This window comes from Dysidea avara, chromosome 3 (assembly GCF_963678975.1).
Source record: "Dysidea avara chromosome 3, odDysAvar1.4, whole genome shotgun sequence".
Taxonomy (NCBI): domain Eukaryota; kingdom Metazoa; phylum Porifera; class Demospongiae; order Dictyoceratida; family Dysideidae; genus Dysidea; species Dysidea avara.
In genome coordinates, this window is record NC_089274.1 from 30,429,507 (window position 1) to 30,448,631 (window position 19,125).

Below are 19,125 nucleotides of genomic sequence, written 5' to 3' on the forward strand. Positions count from 1 at the left end.
GCAGTCTGAAACACAGGTGTGGCGACTCCTCCAACTTCGTGAATTACATTCCCTTTGGGTTTTAAAGGTGTTTAACAACTGAAAAACAACTGTGCAGGCCTCGTAGACAACCAGGAATAGCCTATCCCTTCGAGTTGGAAAGGGGTCGTATCCCCTACGTACGCAAACGAAAATGAAGAGCAGCTTTTAGGCTTTATCAAGAGAAATTGTGGAAAAAAACACAATAGTCAAACTATAAAACAGGTTAGAAGATACTTCTGTGCGTAATATGTTGATAAAAGAGGTTTGTTTAACAAGCGCTTCCTTAGCAGCGCATAGCAATGTAATTGAAGAATTACAAAAATTTCGTGAATTACGAAATACGAGAATTACAATACATTAATTATGTATTATTGCACAACCAAAAACCTATGTAATACATATAGTTGGTTAATATTAATAACTTCATTTCAGCTGAGTTAGCTAGCTGCATGGCGCCTGGTTTTTAGAAGTAGCACAACATCAACTTGTTAAATGACTCATATTAGTGACATAAGCATCATACACTATAGTAGGTACCACAAAGGAGTAGGCACAGTCCACGAAATAACATCACCCAAAAACCAGCTTCAATTTTCCCTGACGACGATGAGGCAGTATTGGTTAGGTAAAACTAAGCACAAACAAGCTTTCAGATCAACCCGAAATGCTTTCAACAAGTTGCTACGGAATTTTAAAAAACTTTATTTAACGAAATTTTCTACTAACTGACTGACTGATGCCTCCAGACAAACGTATCTCAATAATGGCTAAGGCTACGGGCTTGATTTTTTCACTGTTTGACGTCGCTTCGACCCGACAGGTGCCTTTTGGCATACCGCAGTACGTACAATGCATTCTTCATGGACTTACCAGTGTCCTCCTTTGTGTTCCATTCATCTTTGCTGACAGCGAAAAGTGTCGCTTTGGCGATAGCACGTGATGGCTTCCCTTCATAATGGAAATCATCTGCATTTGTCATAGTGGCTATTTTGATAGCAGAAGTGCTTTTCAAACAGTTCTTGATTCGTACTGCTGTGTAACGGGTTGAAAATAGCCGACAACAAAGAGTAATGAATACTTCACTTTTCAGACGATAATAGATATAACTGAGGCGCGTGGCTCCATTTCTTTCTTTCGGTATGTGTGGATTGCAGAGGTGCTTTTCAAACAGTTCTTGATTCGGAATGCTGCATAACGGGTTGAACATGGCTGACAACGAAGCGTAATGGATACTTCACTTTTCAGACGATAATTGGGGCGCGCGGTGCTATTTCAGATGCGGTATGCGTGGGTTTGCCAGTCGTAATAATTTATTTACAAAAAAAAGTTAACAAACAAGTACACAGAAAAATCTGGAATTTTCAACTAGAACCATAGCACATCGATAAAAAGTACTGAAACAAGCTGGAGTAGTGGACGCACAGTAAAACAATAAGTGTTATATCCCTACTGTGCTCAAGATACCATAATGGAAAAGTACAGTAGGGATATAACTCTTCTTATTGTTTTAATGTGATTTAATATCGTCCACTACTCCAGCTTGTTTCAGTACTTTTTATCGATGTGTTATGGTCCCTACTCTAGTTGAAAATTCCAAATTTTTCTGTGTACTGGTTGATACACAGCTCATTCTAGGCTAAAATGTACAGTTAGATGTATACCACAAGCAAAAGCTACTCATGTTGATAAGGTTTTAAGTACATTTTGCTACTGCTATACAGTTGAGACAAGTAGCTGGTACTAGTAGCTGGTACTACCTAAAACTTTGGGCATGGCTTGTAGTCACTGCTAAACTATAAACACATGACTTAATTAAAATGCCAAATAACTTCTGTCTAGCCTCCCCAACATTATTATACTACAAGGTGCAGTGGAGATTAACATTGGCTTTGATTTAATAAAAACTGATTAATCGGTTAGTACTCAATATCAGCCCAATACTGATTATTGAACCGATTATCCCTGATACTGATTATTGAATCGATTATCGGTGCAACACTAGCCCGGGGGAGTATTTTATAGTTGCAACATGGGCACTCATGATTTGCCTTATATACGTATGTCCAAAGCCCGAGGACTGCGGGCATACATATATACATATTAGGCAAATCATGAGTGCCCATGTTACAGTTAATATGTAGCACTTCTGTTTCAGGCTGATAGCCTTGATGCCAATACGAGTGCAACCACTGGATTCGTTCTATATGCATGCCTGAAAGATTCGGTTATGGATAGGCAGCAAGTAACGTTGTACACCTGTAGCTACGATTGCTATAATAAATGGACATGCCCTACGGATATCATGGAAAAGTCGAGTAGGACGAATTTCTGGGAATTAGTGTTTTAATACTTTCGCGTTGTTTAAAGACTAATCACAATGTATACTAAAGACCTAAAGGGGTAAGCTTTGTTATAGAGTGGTTAACTTGTGTCATCCGTAATGTGGGCATGTCCACATTCAAAATTGTGCCAAAACGCTTGTGAATGCATTGTATGACTAGTTCTCACCTTTAAGTAACATTTCCCAACTTGTAGAATGGCTAGGATACTGAAACTCCTTTATTCTAGTGCTTCTTGTGGCAACACTTCAATTTGTGGTAATCATCACATGAGCATTAATTTATTCCCACAATCGGTTTCGATCTGAGCTTGTATAAAACAAACAGAGGGCAGTTCCACTACCTCATCCACATCAAGGCCATGCATGCTTTGATAAAAGTCCCTTGCTTTTTTAGAAGTGCAACCACTTTCCCTGGATATATTTCAATGGACAGATGTCTCCCTGTAAAGAGGTACTGTATACATGGCAAATGTATCCTCTGAAATTCCTTTGATCTGAGGTGTGCAAGTGTTACATGTAATAGTTATATCATGTACTTGAGTGATCTGCCTGATATGTACACCCAAGCTTGAGGGCCGTCAGGTCTAAGAGTGTGGGTGTACATATCAGGCAAATCACGAGGGCATGTGATAAAACTGATATGTACCATGCCAATGCAGGCTAAGAGCCTGTGGGAAATTAATGACCTAAACCAATACGAGACTGACCACTGAAAGACCAACTTGTTGAAATTCGATTATGGGACAGCAGCAACTAACGTTGTGACTACATTTGCTAACGTGAATGGGTAAATCCTAACAGTATCACGGAAAAGTTCAATAAAGCAATTTTACAAGGAATTTGTTATTGTTATTAGCACTCTACAGTGACCAGCACTGAAGGTCTGACAGCAACATGTGTTGCAGCCTTTGGATTACCCTAACAGGTACTGGAGACTTTAAATGATTACTTAACCTACTGTAGCTAACAAACAGTAAGGTGAAACAGAAAAAGGCTGAAAAAGTCCCTCCTACCCCAGGATTCGAACTGAAGAACACCTACTGTTTAGTCAAGCACCACACCCAGTCTCCTCCAGGAGGGATGGATTTTCTTGCTTTAAACCTAAGTATTTAAAGCCACTGCATCATTTTACAGACTGTTTACTACCTTGACTAAACATCTATAGGGGTAAGCTTTGCTGAAGAAAGTTTATCTCGTATAACTTGAAAAGTGGGCATGTTCATATTCAAAAATACTTGTGAATATGCTATAGCACTAGTTCTCACCTTAAACCAACATTTCTCAACTCATAGGATGGCAAGGGTGACAAATCACTTCCATCTGAGTGCTGTAGGATGCAAAATCGAAAGCATGGTTTAAGGTGAGAACTAGTGCTATAGCATATTCACAAGTATTTCACTGTATTTTCGAATATTAACACGCCCACTTTTCAAGTTATACGAGATAAACTTTCTCGGATCACATGACCAATAATAAATTCCAGCAATCGATTTCAGCATTTTTATATAAATAATTTGGTGGCATTGCTCCCACATCATCAAGACCATGGCACATTTACATACATGTAATGTGCAGCCATAGTTTAACTTAAATGTACCATGGCCAGCCAGAGTTTATAAGATATGCTCCCTGAAATTTGCCTTTGAAGTTAGGTGGCTTCATGGTACGTATATGTGACCATCTCAGCGAAAACCCATCTAGCTCACACAAGCATGTGTTTTGAGAAAAAAGAACTTCATTTTTAAACTAACAAGTTTTTTAATACTAAAGTAGTTTTAGTTTTTTTGTTGTAGCATACAGGTACAGTAACTTACGACTGTTCTATTAGAACATCATACATGACTGTTGTATTAGAGTGACTGTTGTATTAAGACTATCTCGAGTTAGCCAAGGGGTGTACAGCTAGCTAGACCAATAAGGCATCTTGTTTACTGTTAAGTAAATAGCTAGATTGTTAAGTAGTGTGGCCTCCGCACTCTATCGCTATTAGTCCGGGCACATAGATCTTTATTTGATGGAAGTGGTTGTGAGTCCAACGCGAACGGGATCCCAATTGTGAAGTTGCAGATATCCAGCTAGCGCCTGGACTGAAGCGCTTCTAAAATCCAGCTCTGAAATAATTCTGTGGCGTCTAAATATGCTGCTGAAAGAAAATGTTGATATGGAAAATTAACGCCTCGATATGGTTTAGTTGGATGAAGAAGGCAAGCAGTCTGATTGAAGATAAAAGACATGGCGCAGAGGGCCTACACTCGGAACCCCAAAAGGCACATCCCACTGGTGAGTTTGTTATTGTGATGTAAAATGGTGGCTGTGCGCTGCTTTGTTTAGCCTCTAGCCTTACGACTATGGTCAGGTCAGGCAGTGAGACTAAATTTAAGTTTTGACGATTTTTAAAAAATTCTATATCCGGCCACCTGTAAGTGTTTTGTTATACGTAATGATGTATTACATACATGTATTATATGGACTAGTACTATTCAGTAAAGGTAATTTTTGTTGCATAAAATATCTCTAGGACGACTTTTAAAGGTGGGATTTCAGGCGGCGCACAAAATTTCAGGGCAATCCCTACTAAAACGGTACTACTGTACCGTTTGATACTAGTATATAGTTGCATGACCTCATCTCACTTGTTTCACCATTACTTTTTATTTTTATGATCCTTCCTCAAATATGATTATTCCATTACACTTGTAATGATGAACTAGTATTTAAAAAAACGTAAATTTAAAAGTGAAGTAGGGATCTATGCAACAATAAGTAGCGAAACAACAGATGAATGATGGTATTACAGCATAGCTTAGTGGGAAACTCCCTACTTTGGCATTGAGCAAAATAATTGATATAACCAATGTGCCAAAGTAGGGACTTTCCCACCAAGCTATGCTGTAATACCACCATTCATCTCTTGTTTCACTACTTTGTGTTGCATAGATCTCTAATTCACTTTTAAATTACAATTTAAAAAAAAAGTTTGTTTAGTTTTTTGTTGTAGCACAGCACGCTACAATGTAACTTGTAAATGTTCTATTAGAACAAGTACACGAAAAAATTTGGAATTTTCAACTAGAGTAGGGACCATAACACATCGATAAAAAGTACTGAAACAAGTTGGAGTAGTCCATGATATTAAATCACTGTAAAACAATAAGAAGTGTTACAGGGTGTATATCCCCACTGTGCTCAAGTAGGGACCATAGCACATCGATAAAAAGTACTGAAACAAGTTGGAGTAGTCCATGATATTAAATCACTGTAAAACAATAAGAAGTGTTATATCCCTACTGTGCTCAAGATACCATAACGGAAATGCACAGTAGGGATATAACACTTCTTATTGTTATACAGTTATTTAATATCATGGACTACTCCAACTTGTTTCAGTACTTTTTATCAATGTGCTATGGTCCCTACTCTAGTTGAAAATTCCAAATTTTTTCGTGTACTTGTTTGTTAACTTTTTTTGTAAATAATATTATTATGACTAGTGAACCCACGCATACTGCATCTGAAAAGGCACCGCGCCCCAGCTATATCAATTATCATCTGAAAAGTGAAGTATCCATTACGCTTCGTTGTCAGCTATGTTCAACCCGTTACACAGCATTTCGAATCAAGAACTGTTCAAAAAGCACCTCCACAATCTACGCATACCAAAAGAAAGAAATCGTGCCACGCCCCAATCATATTAATTATCGTCTTAAAAGTGAAGTATACATTACGCTTCGCTGTCAGCTATGTTCAACCCGTTACACAGCAGTATGAATCAAGAACTGTTTGAAAAGCACCTCTGCATATCAAAATAGCCTCGATGAAAAATACGGACGATTTTCGTTTCGAAGGGAAGCCATCACGTGCTCACGCCAAATCGACACCTTCCCCTGTCAGCAAAGATGAATGGGATACAAAGGAGAACACTGGTAAGTCCATGAAGAATGCATTGTACATACTGTGGTATGCCAAAAGGCACTTGTCGGGCTGAAGCGACGTCAAACAGTGAAAAAATCAAGCCCGTATCCTTAGCCGTTATCGAGTTACACTTGTCTGAAGGCATCAGTCAGTCAGTCAGCCAGTTACTCAGTCAGTAGAAAATTCTGTTGAAAAAAAATTTTTTTTAATTCCGTAGAAACCTGTTGAAAGCGTTTTGGGTCGATCTGAAAGCTTGTTTGGGCTTAGTTTTACCTCACCAATACTGCCTCATCGTCGTAAGGGAAAATAGGCTGATTTTTGGGTGATATTATTTCGTGGGCCACGCCTACTCCTTTGTGGTCCCTACTATACAGTTACTATCGTACTGTATGATATCATACATGACTGTTGTATTAGAGTGACTGTTGTGTTACAGTATATCTCAAGTCAGCCAAGAGGTGTGCAGCTAGCTAAGCCAATAAGGGGTGAGGTCATTTTCTTTACTGTTAAGAAAACAGCTAGATTGTTAAGAGGTGTGGTCTCCATACTCTTTCGCTATTAGTCTGCCTAGATCTTTAATTGAAGGGCGTGGTCACGAACCTATCACAAACGGGATCCCAATTGTGAACTTGCACATATCTAGTCTAATAGTAGCGCCAGTGCTGAAGCTCTTCTGAAATCCAGCTCTGAAATAATTCTGTGGAGTCTACATACATGTATGTAATGTGTTGATATGGAAAATTAACGCCTCAATAGCTAAAGAAGAAGACAAGCAGCTTGATTGAAGATAAAAGAAAAGACACGGTGCAGAGGGCCTACGCTCGTCGGAACTCCAAAAGGCACATCCCACTGGTGAGTTTGCCATTGTGGCATAAAATTGTGGCCGTGTGCTGCTTCGTTTGGCCTCTAGCCTTGCAACTGTGGTCAGTGAGTGAGGCAGTGAGACTAAAATTCAAGTTTTGGCGATTTATTAAATTCTATATCTGGTCACCTTTAAGTGTTTTGATATACACCCCCTGTATTTAATGCTGTTTTATGTATTATAAGGACTAGCATTATTCCGTAAAGGTGATTTTCGTCACTTAAAATGTCTGTAGGATGGCTTTTAAAGGCGGAATTTTTTTTGTGGGCGGTGCGCACAATTTTCAAGGTGATTCCTACTTAAACGGTACTACCGTACTGTTTGATAAAACCACATAAGTTCATTTTCATACACTTTACATGCACACTTACACATGTAATGTAACGGTATGTCTGATTGTTATTGCAAGTCTTACTGTACTCACAATAATAGTTTACCTATACATTTTAGCAGTCTTTCCATCTAGCTCTGGAATAGCTATTTCTGGAGCAGTCACTGGATATGTAACTGCTATCTGCAATAGTAAGTGGAAATTACAAACCATTATTATATGTTGTTACACGTACAGTGGTAAATTATAAAATCTATTAAACAAGGAGGTACAGTGTATACGTAGCAAAAAATTAAAATGTAGCCAGCTGAGAAAAATCTGTCATGCACATTTATCCACTCTTTTGCATGCTAAATTTTTGTATAGCACTAGCAGTAGTGTATTCTTACATGTAACTTGTGAACAAGAGACATAGTGCTGTCACAATATAGAAAAACCTTTATATCATATATCACCAAGGTTATGGTTTATGTACTGATATGAACATATACTGTATCCCAATATAGAATTAACTGTAACGTTTGCAACGCAAACATGTACATACACCTGTTAAATAATGTAAAGTGGATGTATACCATAAGTAAAGGCTACTGATACGGTTTAAGTATAGGTTATTGCTTTAGAGACCTGAGGAATGACACAATAATCACCGAGGGCAAAGTCCAAGGTGATATTGTGCCATTCCAAAGGTCTCTACAACAGTGAAGATACCGTGGATTTGTACAATAACTGAGGACTATGGCTCATGTGGCTCTGGTCACTGTAATGGCGGCTTCTTGATCAAATTAGTGCTAAAATAACTCACTGGTAGGCTTCCTAGACACAACGATCTTAGTGGTTTAAAAAAACCAACGCAAAGCCAAGGTTTTTAAAACACAAAGAACTGAGGGTGTTGTACTGGGAACATTTTATATATAGGTAGAGTCATTGTGGGATTAGATAGTATGATTGTCACACAATAGTGCAGAAGACTGACCATGGTGAGAAATTGCAGCTTGCACCTTATCACTGCTTCCTCAAGACAGACTTGAATCACAGTGGGAAAGCTAGCAGTGACAGTGAGTCAGTGACTCTTCGCACAGACTAACTTTGAACGTGATCTGGTATGGCTCCATGTGCATAATGGCATTTTAAGAAGCAACCCAAAACAATAATAGGTTATGGAGATACACACAATGATTCACTAGCAAGCCCTGTTAGCTTTTGTATCCATGATTCTCCTTGTAAATTTTGCTAAGCCTGTGAAACAAAATAATTAAACAGTACAGTAGTACTATTTAAGTAGGGATTGCCACCTAAAATAACTTGAGCTGCCTATTAAAAATCATTTTAGGGACATCTTAAATGATTAAAATCACCTTTATGGAATAATATTTGTCCATCTAATATCAAATACACCATAAAACAAGAAAAAATTTGCAGGTTGCTGGATATAAAATTTTAGAAACATCATTAAAACTCAACTTTTGGCCTGCCTGCCAATCTGATCACAGTCACAAGGCTGGAAGCCAAATGAAGCAGCACATGGCCACCAATTTATGCCACAATAACAAAATTACCAGTTGGCATGTGCCATTAGGGGTTCCGACGAGTGTGTACCCTCTCTGGGTCTTGTCTTTCCTTTACCTTAAATCATGGTGGTCGTCAACTTCTTTATGCATTGAAACCACCACATAAAGGCATTAAATTATAGGTCTACAGAAAATTGTCTTGAATGAATTAGTTTGTATCATGCAATGCGGTGGTGTATTTATGTGTGATGATATTTTAATGATGAAATAGGCCAGTATGCGCACAACAGTTTACTGAATTGTTGTAGAAGTTGCTGCATGATTCACATGCTGGTTGCACTTGTGATTTGTACTGTTGTCATTGCGATTAATGACTAATGAATGTTAAATGAAATGAACCCAACAATTGGCAACAAGGATATTGATGACTACATCTGTATATTGATGACAATATATTGACAAAGACATTAACAAGTATTTAACAAGTAGTAGTAGTCTATGGAGATGGCTAGCGGCAATATTGGCCAAGTGGAACTCTTCATAGTCGGCAAACACCATGACTCTTTACGTGGAATGAGTGCAAGAGTATTTAGTAGTGAACGGAATCAGTACTGAAGAAAAGGAACATGCTGTTCTTGTTACACTAATGGGATCAGAGACTCAGAGACTTACAAATTGTTAGCTAGTCTAGTGGCACCTGAAAAGCCATCGACAAAAAAGTTTGATGATATCATTGCTACTATGGAGAAGTACATGTACCTGAAACCCAAGCCTTTAGTTATCACTGAGAGGTTCAAGTTCCCACAAGCGAAGTCAGAAAGAAGGTGAAACAGTTGCCCAATATCTGGCTGAGCTGAAGCAACTGGCAGAACAATGTAGGTTTAGACTGTTTCTGGTAAGTTTTGTATATTTGTTGTAAAAACTTGTCATGTGATAGTTGTGTGATAGATACACCACTTTGCGAATCAGTGCAAGATGGAACCTGAGACAGCAGCTGAATAGGGGCTCGCAAGTGAGCTGCTGGATTTGAGTTGAATCCCTTACATGGTCCTTCGAGCGGGACTCAAACCAGCAACCCATGGATATACCTCGACTAGAAGAGAACCAAGGAAATGTTCAACAGACACTACAACTCAGGCCTATCTTAACCCAAAACAAGAATTCCTTAGTACCAGGTGAATGGTACCCCAAGAGGAAAGTGTTCAGAATTGTTAAGTACGGATTGTTGTCATTTTCTTTGTGTAGTTGGTGCTCTCCAATGGAGAGCAAAGAGTTAGTGGAAATCATGGTGAAGAGCACCACGGATACACTAAAATATACAGTAATCCAGTTGCATAATAATGTTTGTGTGAACTAGGTCTGTGGGTGTTAGTAGAAAGAAAAGGTTCAGGGTGGACATTGGAGTTCCGTCAAGTGCACGATTACTGAACTTTATGTATAGACTCCACTGAGAAGTCAGAAGCAATCATATCAAGTGCAAACTTGCACTTGAGGAGAAACTTGGAACCATGAAACTAACTGATGAGCAGATATTAGAGATAGTTCAAGATAGCAAGGTTGATGATGAAATCAAACAAGTGGACATTTTTAAGGAGAAGGCGCAAAAAGCTATAATCGATGCCGCCACTACAATTGAGAAAAAGGAGAACAGCCCTTGGTACCCCGGTTACACCGAGTGGTGAATGTTCAACGACTGTCACTAGTCTCCCAAGTGGTGATTCTTCAACGACTGTCACTAGTCTCCCAAGTGGTGATTCTTAGCAATTATCACTAACTGTAGTCTCTGACCCTCCAACCACACCCACAGTCACCAGTACAGTTGGAACTACACAGACAAGTGTAGCAGCAGAAACTTTAGCAATCTCCAGTACCCCATCCAGCACCTCCAGTTCTCTGGTAGTATCTACAGCACTACCTAGTGTTTCAGTGACATATACCCTGTAGTAGCATTGCTGGGTCTCTTCCCTTTGAGTTACCAATTGTTCCCTCTCATACAGCTGTTGGTGCATCTGTAGCCTTCTCGCCTAGAGTAATGACAACCCTTGCTCTGAGTACACGACCCCCTGTCAGTTTGTCAGGTACAGGTCTCACAATTCCTCTGCCAAAAGCAGTGGTCCTTCTCTAAATGACTGCCTGTATGCTGGACCAAAATTTGGCCAGAGTATTATGGACATACAGATTCCGCACACATCGTACTGCATTAGCAGATGATATAGAGAAGGCATTCTTAATGATATCTGTTTAAACATATGACAGAGATGTTCTTCGTTTCTTTTGGGTTGATGACATCAAGAATGAACTACCTCATAGCATTTAGGTTCACACGAGTAGATTTAGTGTTGCTGCAAGTCCTTTCAATCAAACATATGTGGAGAAGTAAGGAGATGTTGATCCTGAATATGTGAAGCTTTTCACTCAATCCAAATATATTGACGATGTTACTTATGTTGCTAGTGATGACAATGCCGCTTATGAGCTCTATGATAAGTCAAAGAAGGTGTTGGCTGAAGGAGGTTTGTTAGTAACTCTCAGAGCCTCCAAAGGCACATTGATCCAAGTGAAGCATACAGCGTGGCTGATGGAAGCTCACTAAATGAATGTTGTGTAGTCAAAGAGGATAAGTACATGTAAGACATACACTAGGGATGTTTTGGGAAGAATTTGATCACAAGGACTTTGCAACCTGGAAAACACAATTTGTTCTTTTTCTTGAAGGAGGAATACAGAGATGTAAAGGGAGACTAGGTAACGCCAATTGTGTAAGCAACCAAAAACTAGCAATGATAGATGCTCATGACAGGCAAGGCCATGATGGAGTAAAGGAGGCTTTGACACAGATAAGGGCTAAGTCTTGGATAATTCGAGGTACTGTAGACAATATGTGAGGTGCATACTGCATCAGTGTGTTATCTGTTGTAAGTTGGAGGGTCCATCATGTCCAATGCCCCCTTCTGCATCCTTATCGGAATTTAGGGTAAGAGAAGCCCATGCATTTACGTACACTGGAGTGGATTTCGCAGGGCCGTTATATGTCAAGAGTCACTGCTAGTGCCAAGATGTGGATTTGTTTGTACACATGTTGTGTCACTAGGGCTATCCATCTAGAACTTGTTCCTGATTTGACAGCACAACCTTCATTTGGAGCTTTAAACGGTTTACAGGCTTTACCAGTAAGCTCATCTCAGACAATGGAAAGACTTTCAAGGTTGCCACCAAGACTATTGAGAAGATATTGAAACAGGCAGAAGTGCAGTAGTTCACTGCAGAGAATGGTGTTTCAACTTGGAGAAGGCCACTTGGTAGGGAAGTGTGTTTGAACGAATGATAAAGTGTGTCAAGAGATGCCTCAGAAAGACAATTGGCAAAGCCAGGTTGACGTACAGGTACATGTATGAGGGGTTGATGACAGCCTTGACTGAAGTTAAAATGACACATTAACCTGAAGTATGATTTAGGTATGTAATTTGAGTACCCTTGTTGACCATTACAAGTACAGAAAAAATTTGAAATTTTCAACCAGAATAGGGACCATAGCACATCGACAAAAAGTACTGAAACAAGCTGGAGTAGTGCATGATATTAAATCATAGTAAAACATATAAGAAGCATTATCTGTGCTAGTATATAACACTTCTCATTGTTTTACTGTGATTTAATACAATGCACTACTCCGTACTACTTATCGATGTGCTATGGTTCTTACTCTAGTTGAAAATTACATGTACTTTTTTTTTTGTTAACTTTTTTTTTGTAAATAATAATTATTATGACTGGTGAACCCACACATACCGCATCAAAGGAAAGAAAGGGTGTCACGCTCCCCAGCTACTGTATATCGATATCCAGTATCCATTACACTTCGTTGTCAGCTATGTTCAACCTGTTACACAGTATTACGAATCAAGAACTGTTTGAAAAGCACCTTTGAAATCCACGCATACCACATCAAAAGAAAGAAATGGTGCCGTGCGCCCCAGTTATATCAATCACAGTAAGTGTCATGTTTACTATTGTACAAAGTGTTTTAGTTAGAAACTTACGAGGTCAACATAACTGGTTACCAGGCCACATAGTGGAACAGATTGGACCTGTTTCTCACAGAGTTCAGGTGGATGATTATTTACAGAGAAGACATACCGACCAACTGTTAGAGTCTAAGTCTTGTGAGTAAGGTTCTGGCAATGTTTCGTTTCTGAGCCAACATCAGCAACTAGACCACCTGAGATTCCTATTCCAAGGTCATTGAGTTCCAATTAGTACAGACAATTGCAAATCTTTGCCTCCAGTTGAACACTCAATCCATTGCTCTTCTCAACAGAGAAAAGCCCCTAATATTGTAGACTGATTGAACAGTCTACAATATTAGAGAGGGAGAGTCTAATAATGTAATTAGAGAGGGAGAGGGAGAGTCTAATAAGGAGAGTCTACATTTAGAGAGGGAGAGTCTAATAATGTAATAGGTCAGTATGCGCACGACAATTATTGAGTTGTTATAGAAGTGGTTGTAAGATTCATGTGCTGGTTGCAGTGTCTAATTAGTATTTACGTGTGTAGTCAAGTATTGTGATAATTATGACAATGAGGTATGTATCACAATAATAAAATTTTCATTATCGTACACCCCTAGAATTGACTTGTGCCCTTTGCATGGAGGTGTCCTAATTATTAAGTTTTTCGTAAAACCAATCAGTTTTTAATGCAAAAATAGTTTTGTTGGAAGAAAGCATACACTGTAGTATACAGTAACACGCATGTAGATAGAAGAAGCAATCATATTGTAATCAACAGTACAAGCTACAGTAGCGGTAAAAAAAGTTCCAGCTGCATTTGCATTTGCCTAGCGTTTCAAAAACGCAACACAAACACAACAAAATCGCTCCACTTAGAGAACGTAAATGAAACGCAAAAGTTAACGCACTAGCAAAAAGGAGTGTACAGTAGTACAAACCTCCGTCAAACTACACCACCACACTGTAGGCTAAGGCATTGATAATAACAGCCCTATCTATATGATTTAATTTACAAGTACACAGAAAAATTTGGAATTTTCAACTAGAGTAGGGACCATAGCACATCGATAAAAAGTACTGAAACAAGCTGGAGTAGTGCACGATATTAAATCACAGTAAAACAATAAGAAGTGTTATATCCCGACCGTGCATTTTTCATTATGGTACCTTGAGCTAGCCAGACTAATCCAACCAGTTCGTTCTATGACTAGAAATAGATTCCATTAATGCTTACTGATAGTCTGATCACGGAAAATTGAAGCAAAAACCCCACAGACAGCATGATGGATCACATACGTGACACTGACAAATTAAAAATAGCCAAACTAATCCTACCAGTTTGTTCTACGACTAGATTACACGACAACTTACTGATAGTCTGATCACTGAAAATTGAAGCGATTCGGGTACCCAAGAAAATCGCGCTAACCAGGAAGTACAATAAAATACTTAAAGCATTACTTATGATTGTGTGTATGAAATACAGCACTTGGGGGGGGGGTGTCTTGAGGCAAATACAGCACTTGGCTTCACCTCTTGTGCTATATTAGCCTCTCTACACACACCCTCATGCTGTATTTTCTGTACACACGTGTGGTGGTATAACATACATTACAGTACTGCACTACAATAATATGCAATGCACATACATCAAATTCCAGATCAAATTCATACTTCAGCATGTTGTGGATGTGCCAGCACTTTCCAAACCACCTGAAATATGAAACTAGTAATAAAAAAATTACAGTGCACATGTCTATCACAATACAGTATGGCAGTGTTGTACAGTAGGTACTCTTTTCAGTTTCCAGCCTAAAAATCTTTTTTTTAACTAGCATTTTTAGATATACGTAATGTAATACCCTCACCTATTCTTCATGATGGTGTTACAGTAGGTACAGGAGGTGTAGAGTGACATGAAACACTTTAAACAAGTTTCGATGAATAATTGGGTAACTAGCTGATTCCTTCAACTACGCATCACTTAATTAGGTGTAGATTATAGACTATCATAGCAGCTACAATACATGCATCACGGAGTTCCATCTTCTTTTACTTTCTAAAACCAGTCAAACCCACAATCACTTCCTCAAAAACGCGCTGTGCACAGGCTGTATAGCGTATGAATGGCTGCCAGTACCTCATACTGTTAAGTGTTTACTTTTGTAAAAAACCACAATAACCTACCACCTGCACTTAAGGGGGATAGATGGCTAGAAATGGTATCACTAAAAACAGTGAAACCCACAATTGCTTATTCAGAAAAGCACTGTGTACAGGCTGTATAGCACATGAACGACGTTTTGCATGTACTATACAGTAGTTCCTACCGTCAAAATGTACAGTAGATACCTGTAATCGTGTATAAAATAAATGTTCTATATCAATGTTCTATATCAATGTTCTATATCAGGTAGTTACAGAACTGCCAGGCTTATGTGCAGGATGTGCAGGATATGCAGGCTAATAGCCTTCTTTCAGTGAATGATCACCCAATTCTGGCCAATACAACCAATCAACTAAGTCTACTGCGCTGGCTCACCAGTCAACCCAATCAGTAAGAGTAAAACCACTGGATTTAATTTATAGATATATATATCTAATCCAAAACAGCCAAGCTGTAAAAAAAGTGTGCGGCCCTCAAAAAGGCTATGGTGAAAAAAGATGTGAAATCCAAGGTGGCGGCCAAGAAATGGCTGTGATGGTAGGTTAATGGTAAAAATTTTAATAACGACAATTCAGGTGAATTTTGTGCCAATTGACCAAGCGGCACCAAAATTCACCTGAATTGTTGTTATTAAAATTTTTACCATTAACCTACCATCACAGCCATTTCTTGGCTGCCACCTTGGATTTCACATCTTTTTTCACCATAGCCTTTTTGAGGGCCGCACACTTTTTTTACAGCTTGGCTGTTTTGGATTAGATTTCACTTCTTTTTGTATTTGTATACCCCAAAGCCGGCCTATGGCCTGCTTTGGGACTTTTTTAACCTATCTTCTTTTCTTTACTACAGGAAGAAGAAAAGATGAAGCAGATGTACCTTAAATATTTCTGATTTTATCAGTAAATGTACAAATTATATATATAATACATATATTTATTACAGAACTGTGCATGGTGGTTTCTGTGTAACTGAACACTCTTCAAGGCAACTTCTTCTAGCTGATCTCTCTACAGGGTGATTTGTTTGTAGCTAAACTATCAACAAGGTAACTTCTTCTAGCTGTTCTCTCTACAGGGTGATTTATTTGTAGCTGGATTCTGTACAGGTGGTTTTTTTGCTGCTGAGCTCTTTACAGAATGGTTTCTTTGTAGCTGAACACTCTACAAGGTAACTTCTTCTAACTGATCTCTCTACAGGGAGATTTGTTTGTAGCTGAACTCTCTACAGGTGATTTGTTTGCAGCTGAACTATCTAGATGATGGTTTCTTTGTAGCTGAACTCTCTACAAGGTAATTTCTTCTAGCTGAACTCTCTACATGGTGGTTTCTTTGTAGCTGAACTGTCTACAAGATAACTTCTTCTAACTGATCTTTCTACAGGGTAATTTGTTTGTGGCAGAATTTTCTACAGGGTGATTTCTTTGCAGCTGAACTCTCTACATGGTGGTTTCTTTTTACTGTAGCTGAACTCTCTACAAGGTAATTTCTTCTAGCTGATCTCTCTACAGGGTGATTTGTTTGTAGCTGAATTCTATACAGGTGATTTGTTTGCAGCTGAGCTCTTTACAGAATGGTTTCTTTGTAGCTGAACTCTCTACAAGGTAACTTCTTCTAACTTAACTCTCTACAGGGAGATTTGTTTGCAGCTGAACTCTCTTCATGATGGTTTCTTTGTAGCTGAACTCTCTACAAGGTGACTTCTTCTAGCTGATCTTTCTACAGGGTGATTTGTTTGTAGCTGAATTTTCTACAGGGTGATTTGTTTGCATCTGAACTCTCTATATGGTGGTTTCTTTGTATCTGAACTCTCTACAAGGTTACTTCTTCTAGCTGATCTCTATACAGGGTGATTTGTTTGTAGCTGAACTCTCTTCATGATGGTTTCTATGTAGCTGAACTCTCTACAAGGTAACTTCTTTTAACTGAACTCTCTACAGGGAGATTTGTTTGCAGCTGAACTCTCTTCATGATGGTTTCTTTGCAGCTGAATTCTCTACAAAGTAACTTCTTTTAACTGAACTCTCTACAGGGAGATTTGTTTGCAGCTGAACTCTCTTCATGATGGTTTCTTTGTAGCTGAACTCTCTACAAGGTAACTTCGTCTAACTGATCTCTCTACAGGGAGATTTGTTTGTAGCTGAACTCTCTACAGGTGATTTGTTTGCAGCTGAACTATCCAGATGATGGTTTCTTTGTAACTGAACTCTCTACAAGGTAATTTCTTCTAACTGAACTCTCTACATGGTGGTTTCTTTGTAGCTGAACTCTCTGCAAGATAACTTCTTCTAACTGATCTTTCTACAGGGCAATTTGTTTGTGGCAGAATTTTCTACAGGGTGATTTCTTTGCAGCTGAACTCTCTACATGGTGGTTTCTTTTTACTGTAGCTGAACTCTCTACAAGGTAATTTCTTCTAGCTGATCTCTCTACAGGGTGATTTGTTTGTAGCTGAATTCTATACAGGTGATTTGTTTGCAGCTGAGCTCTTTACAGAATGGTTTCTTTGTAGCTGAACTCTCTACAAGGTAACTTCTTCTAACTGAACTCTCTACAGGGAGATTTGTTTGCAGCTGAACTCTTTTCATGATGGTTTCTTCGTAGCTGAACTCTCTACAAGGTAACTTCTTCTAGCTGAACTCCCTACATGGTGGTTTCTTTGTAGCTGAACTCTCTACAAGGTGACTTCTTCTAGCTGATCTTTCTACAGGGTGATTTGTTTGTAGCTGAATTCTGTACAGGTGATTGTTTGCAGCTGAGCTCTTTACAAAATGGTTTCTTTGTAGCTGAACTCTCTACAAGGTAGCTTCTTTTAGCTGATGTCTCCACAAGGTCATTAGTTTGTAGCTGAACTTTCCACATGGTGGTTTACTGAACTCTCTACAAGGTAACTTCTTCTAGTTGATCTCTCTACAGGGAGATTGGTTTGTAGCTGAACTCTCTACAGGTGATTTGTTTGCAGCTGAACTCTCCACATGATGGTTTCTTTGTAGCTGAACTCTCTACAAGGTAACTTCTTCTAGCTGATCTCTCTACAGGGTGATTTGTTTGTAGCTGAGCTATCAACAAGGTAACTTCTTCTAGCTGATCTCTCTACAGGGTGATTTGTTTGTAGCTGAGCTATCAACAAGGTAACTTCTTCTAGCTGATTTCTCTACAGGGTGATTTGTTTGTAGCTAAATTCTGTATAGGTGATTTGTTTGCAGCTGAGCTCTTTACAGAATGGTTTCTATGTAGCTAAACTCTTTACAAGGTAACTTCTTCTAGCTGATGTCTCTACAGGGTCACTAGTTTGTAAATGAATTCTCTACATGGTGGTTTCTTTGTAACTGAACTCTCTACAAGGAAACTTCTCCTAGCTGATCTCTCTACAGGGCGATTTGTTTGTAGCTGAACTCTCTACATTATGGTTTCTTTGTAGCTGAACTCTACAAGGTGATTTCTTCTAGCTGAATTATCTCTTTCTATAGTTGCATGAATTCCCTACAAGGTAACTTTTTCTAGCTGATCTCTCTACAGGGTGAATTGTTTGTGGCTGATCTCTATACAGGTTACTTGTTTCTAACTGATCTCTTGAATTCTCTTCGGGTGAATGCTCTATTAGGATGACTGCTCTATTAGAGTATCTCGATCTCGCACTTGCTACACCAAGTTGGATTTCGTGTTATAACTCCGTGGCTTTAAGTCTGATTCTTCTACACCATTGAAGAGCCTTTCTAAGATGATAACTCCATCTGTACAGCGATTTTCAAAGCATTACGCCAAGCGGTTTACCTGGTAGGCGTGGCAAGCAATCGTTTTTTATTAGCTAATCTCGATTGCATAATTGTTACACACTGTTGGTTTTTTCGTTGTATCTTCCTGGTTTTTAGCTCGATTTCTTTCAAACCACAAAAGGTTTGAGGTTCAATAGTTAACCTATTCACCCACCGATTTTCAGCTTCTTCCCATACGCGATTTACCCTGTAGGCGTG

At 38.9% G+C, this 19,125-nt stretch overlaps 1 protein-coding gene across 1 annotated transcript in view; it reads right to left on the bottom strand.

The window, feature by feature from the left end:
• LOC136250681 (ubiquitin-fold modifier-conjugating enzyme 1-like) overlaps window positions 1-19,125 on the bottom strand; it is a 61,592-nt gene that overhangs the window by 21,369 nt on the left and 21,098 nt on the right. Inside the window, exons 4-5 of the mRNA XM_066042910.1 lie at window positions 14,638-14,701; window positions 7,574-7,650 (exon numbers count right to left, since the gene is read on the bottom strand). Coding sequence (XP_065898982.1) covers window positions 7,574-7,650; window positions 14,638-14,701 — 141 coding nt within the window. The remainder of the gene's footprint in view (window positions 1-7,573; window positions 7,651-14,637; window positions 14,702-19,125) is intronic.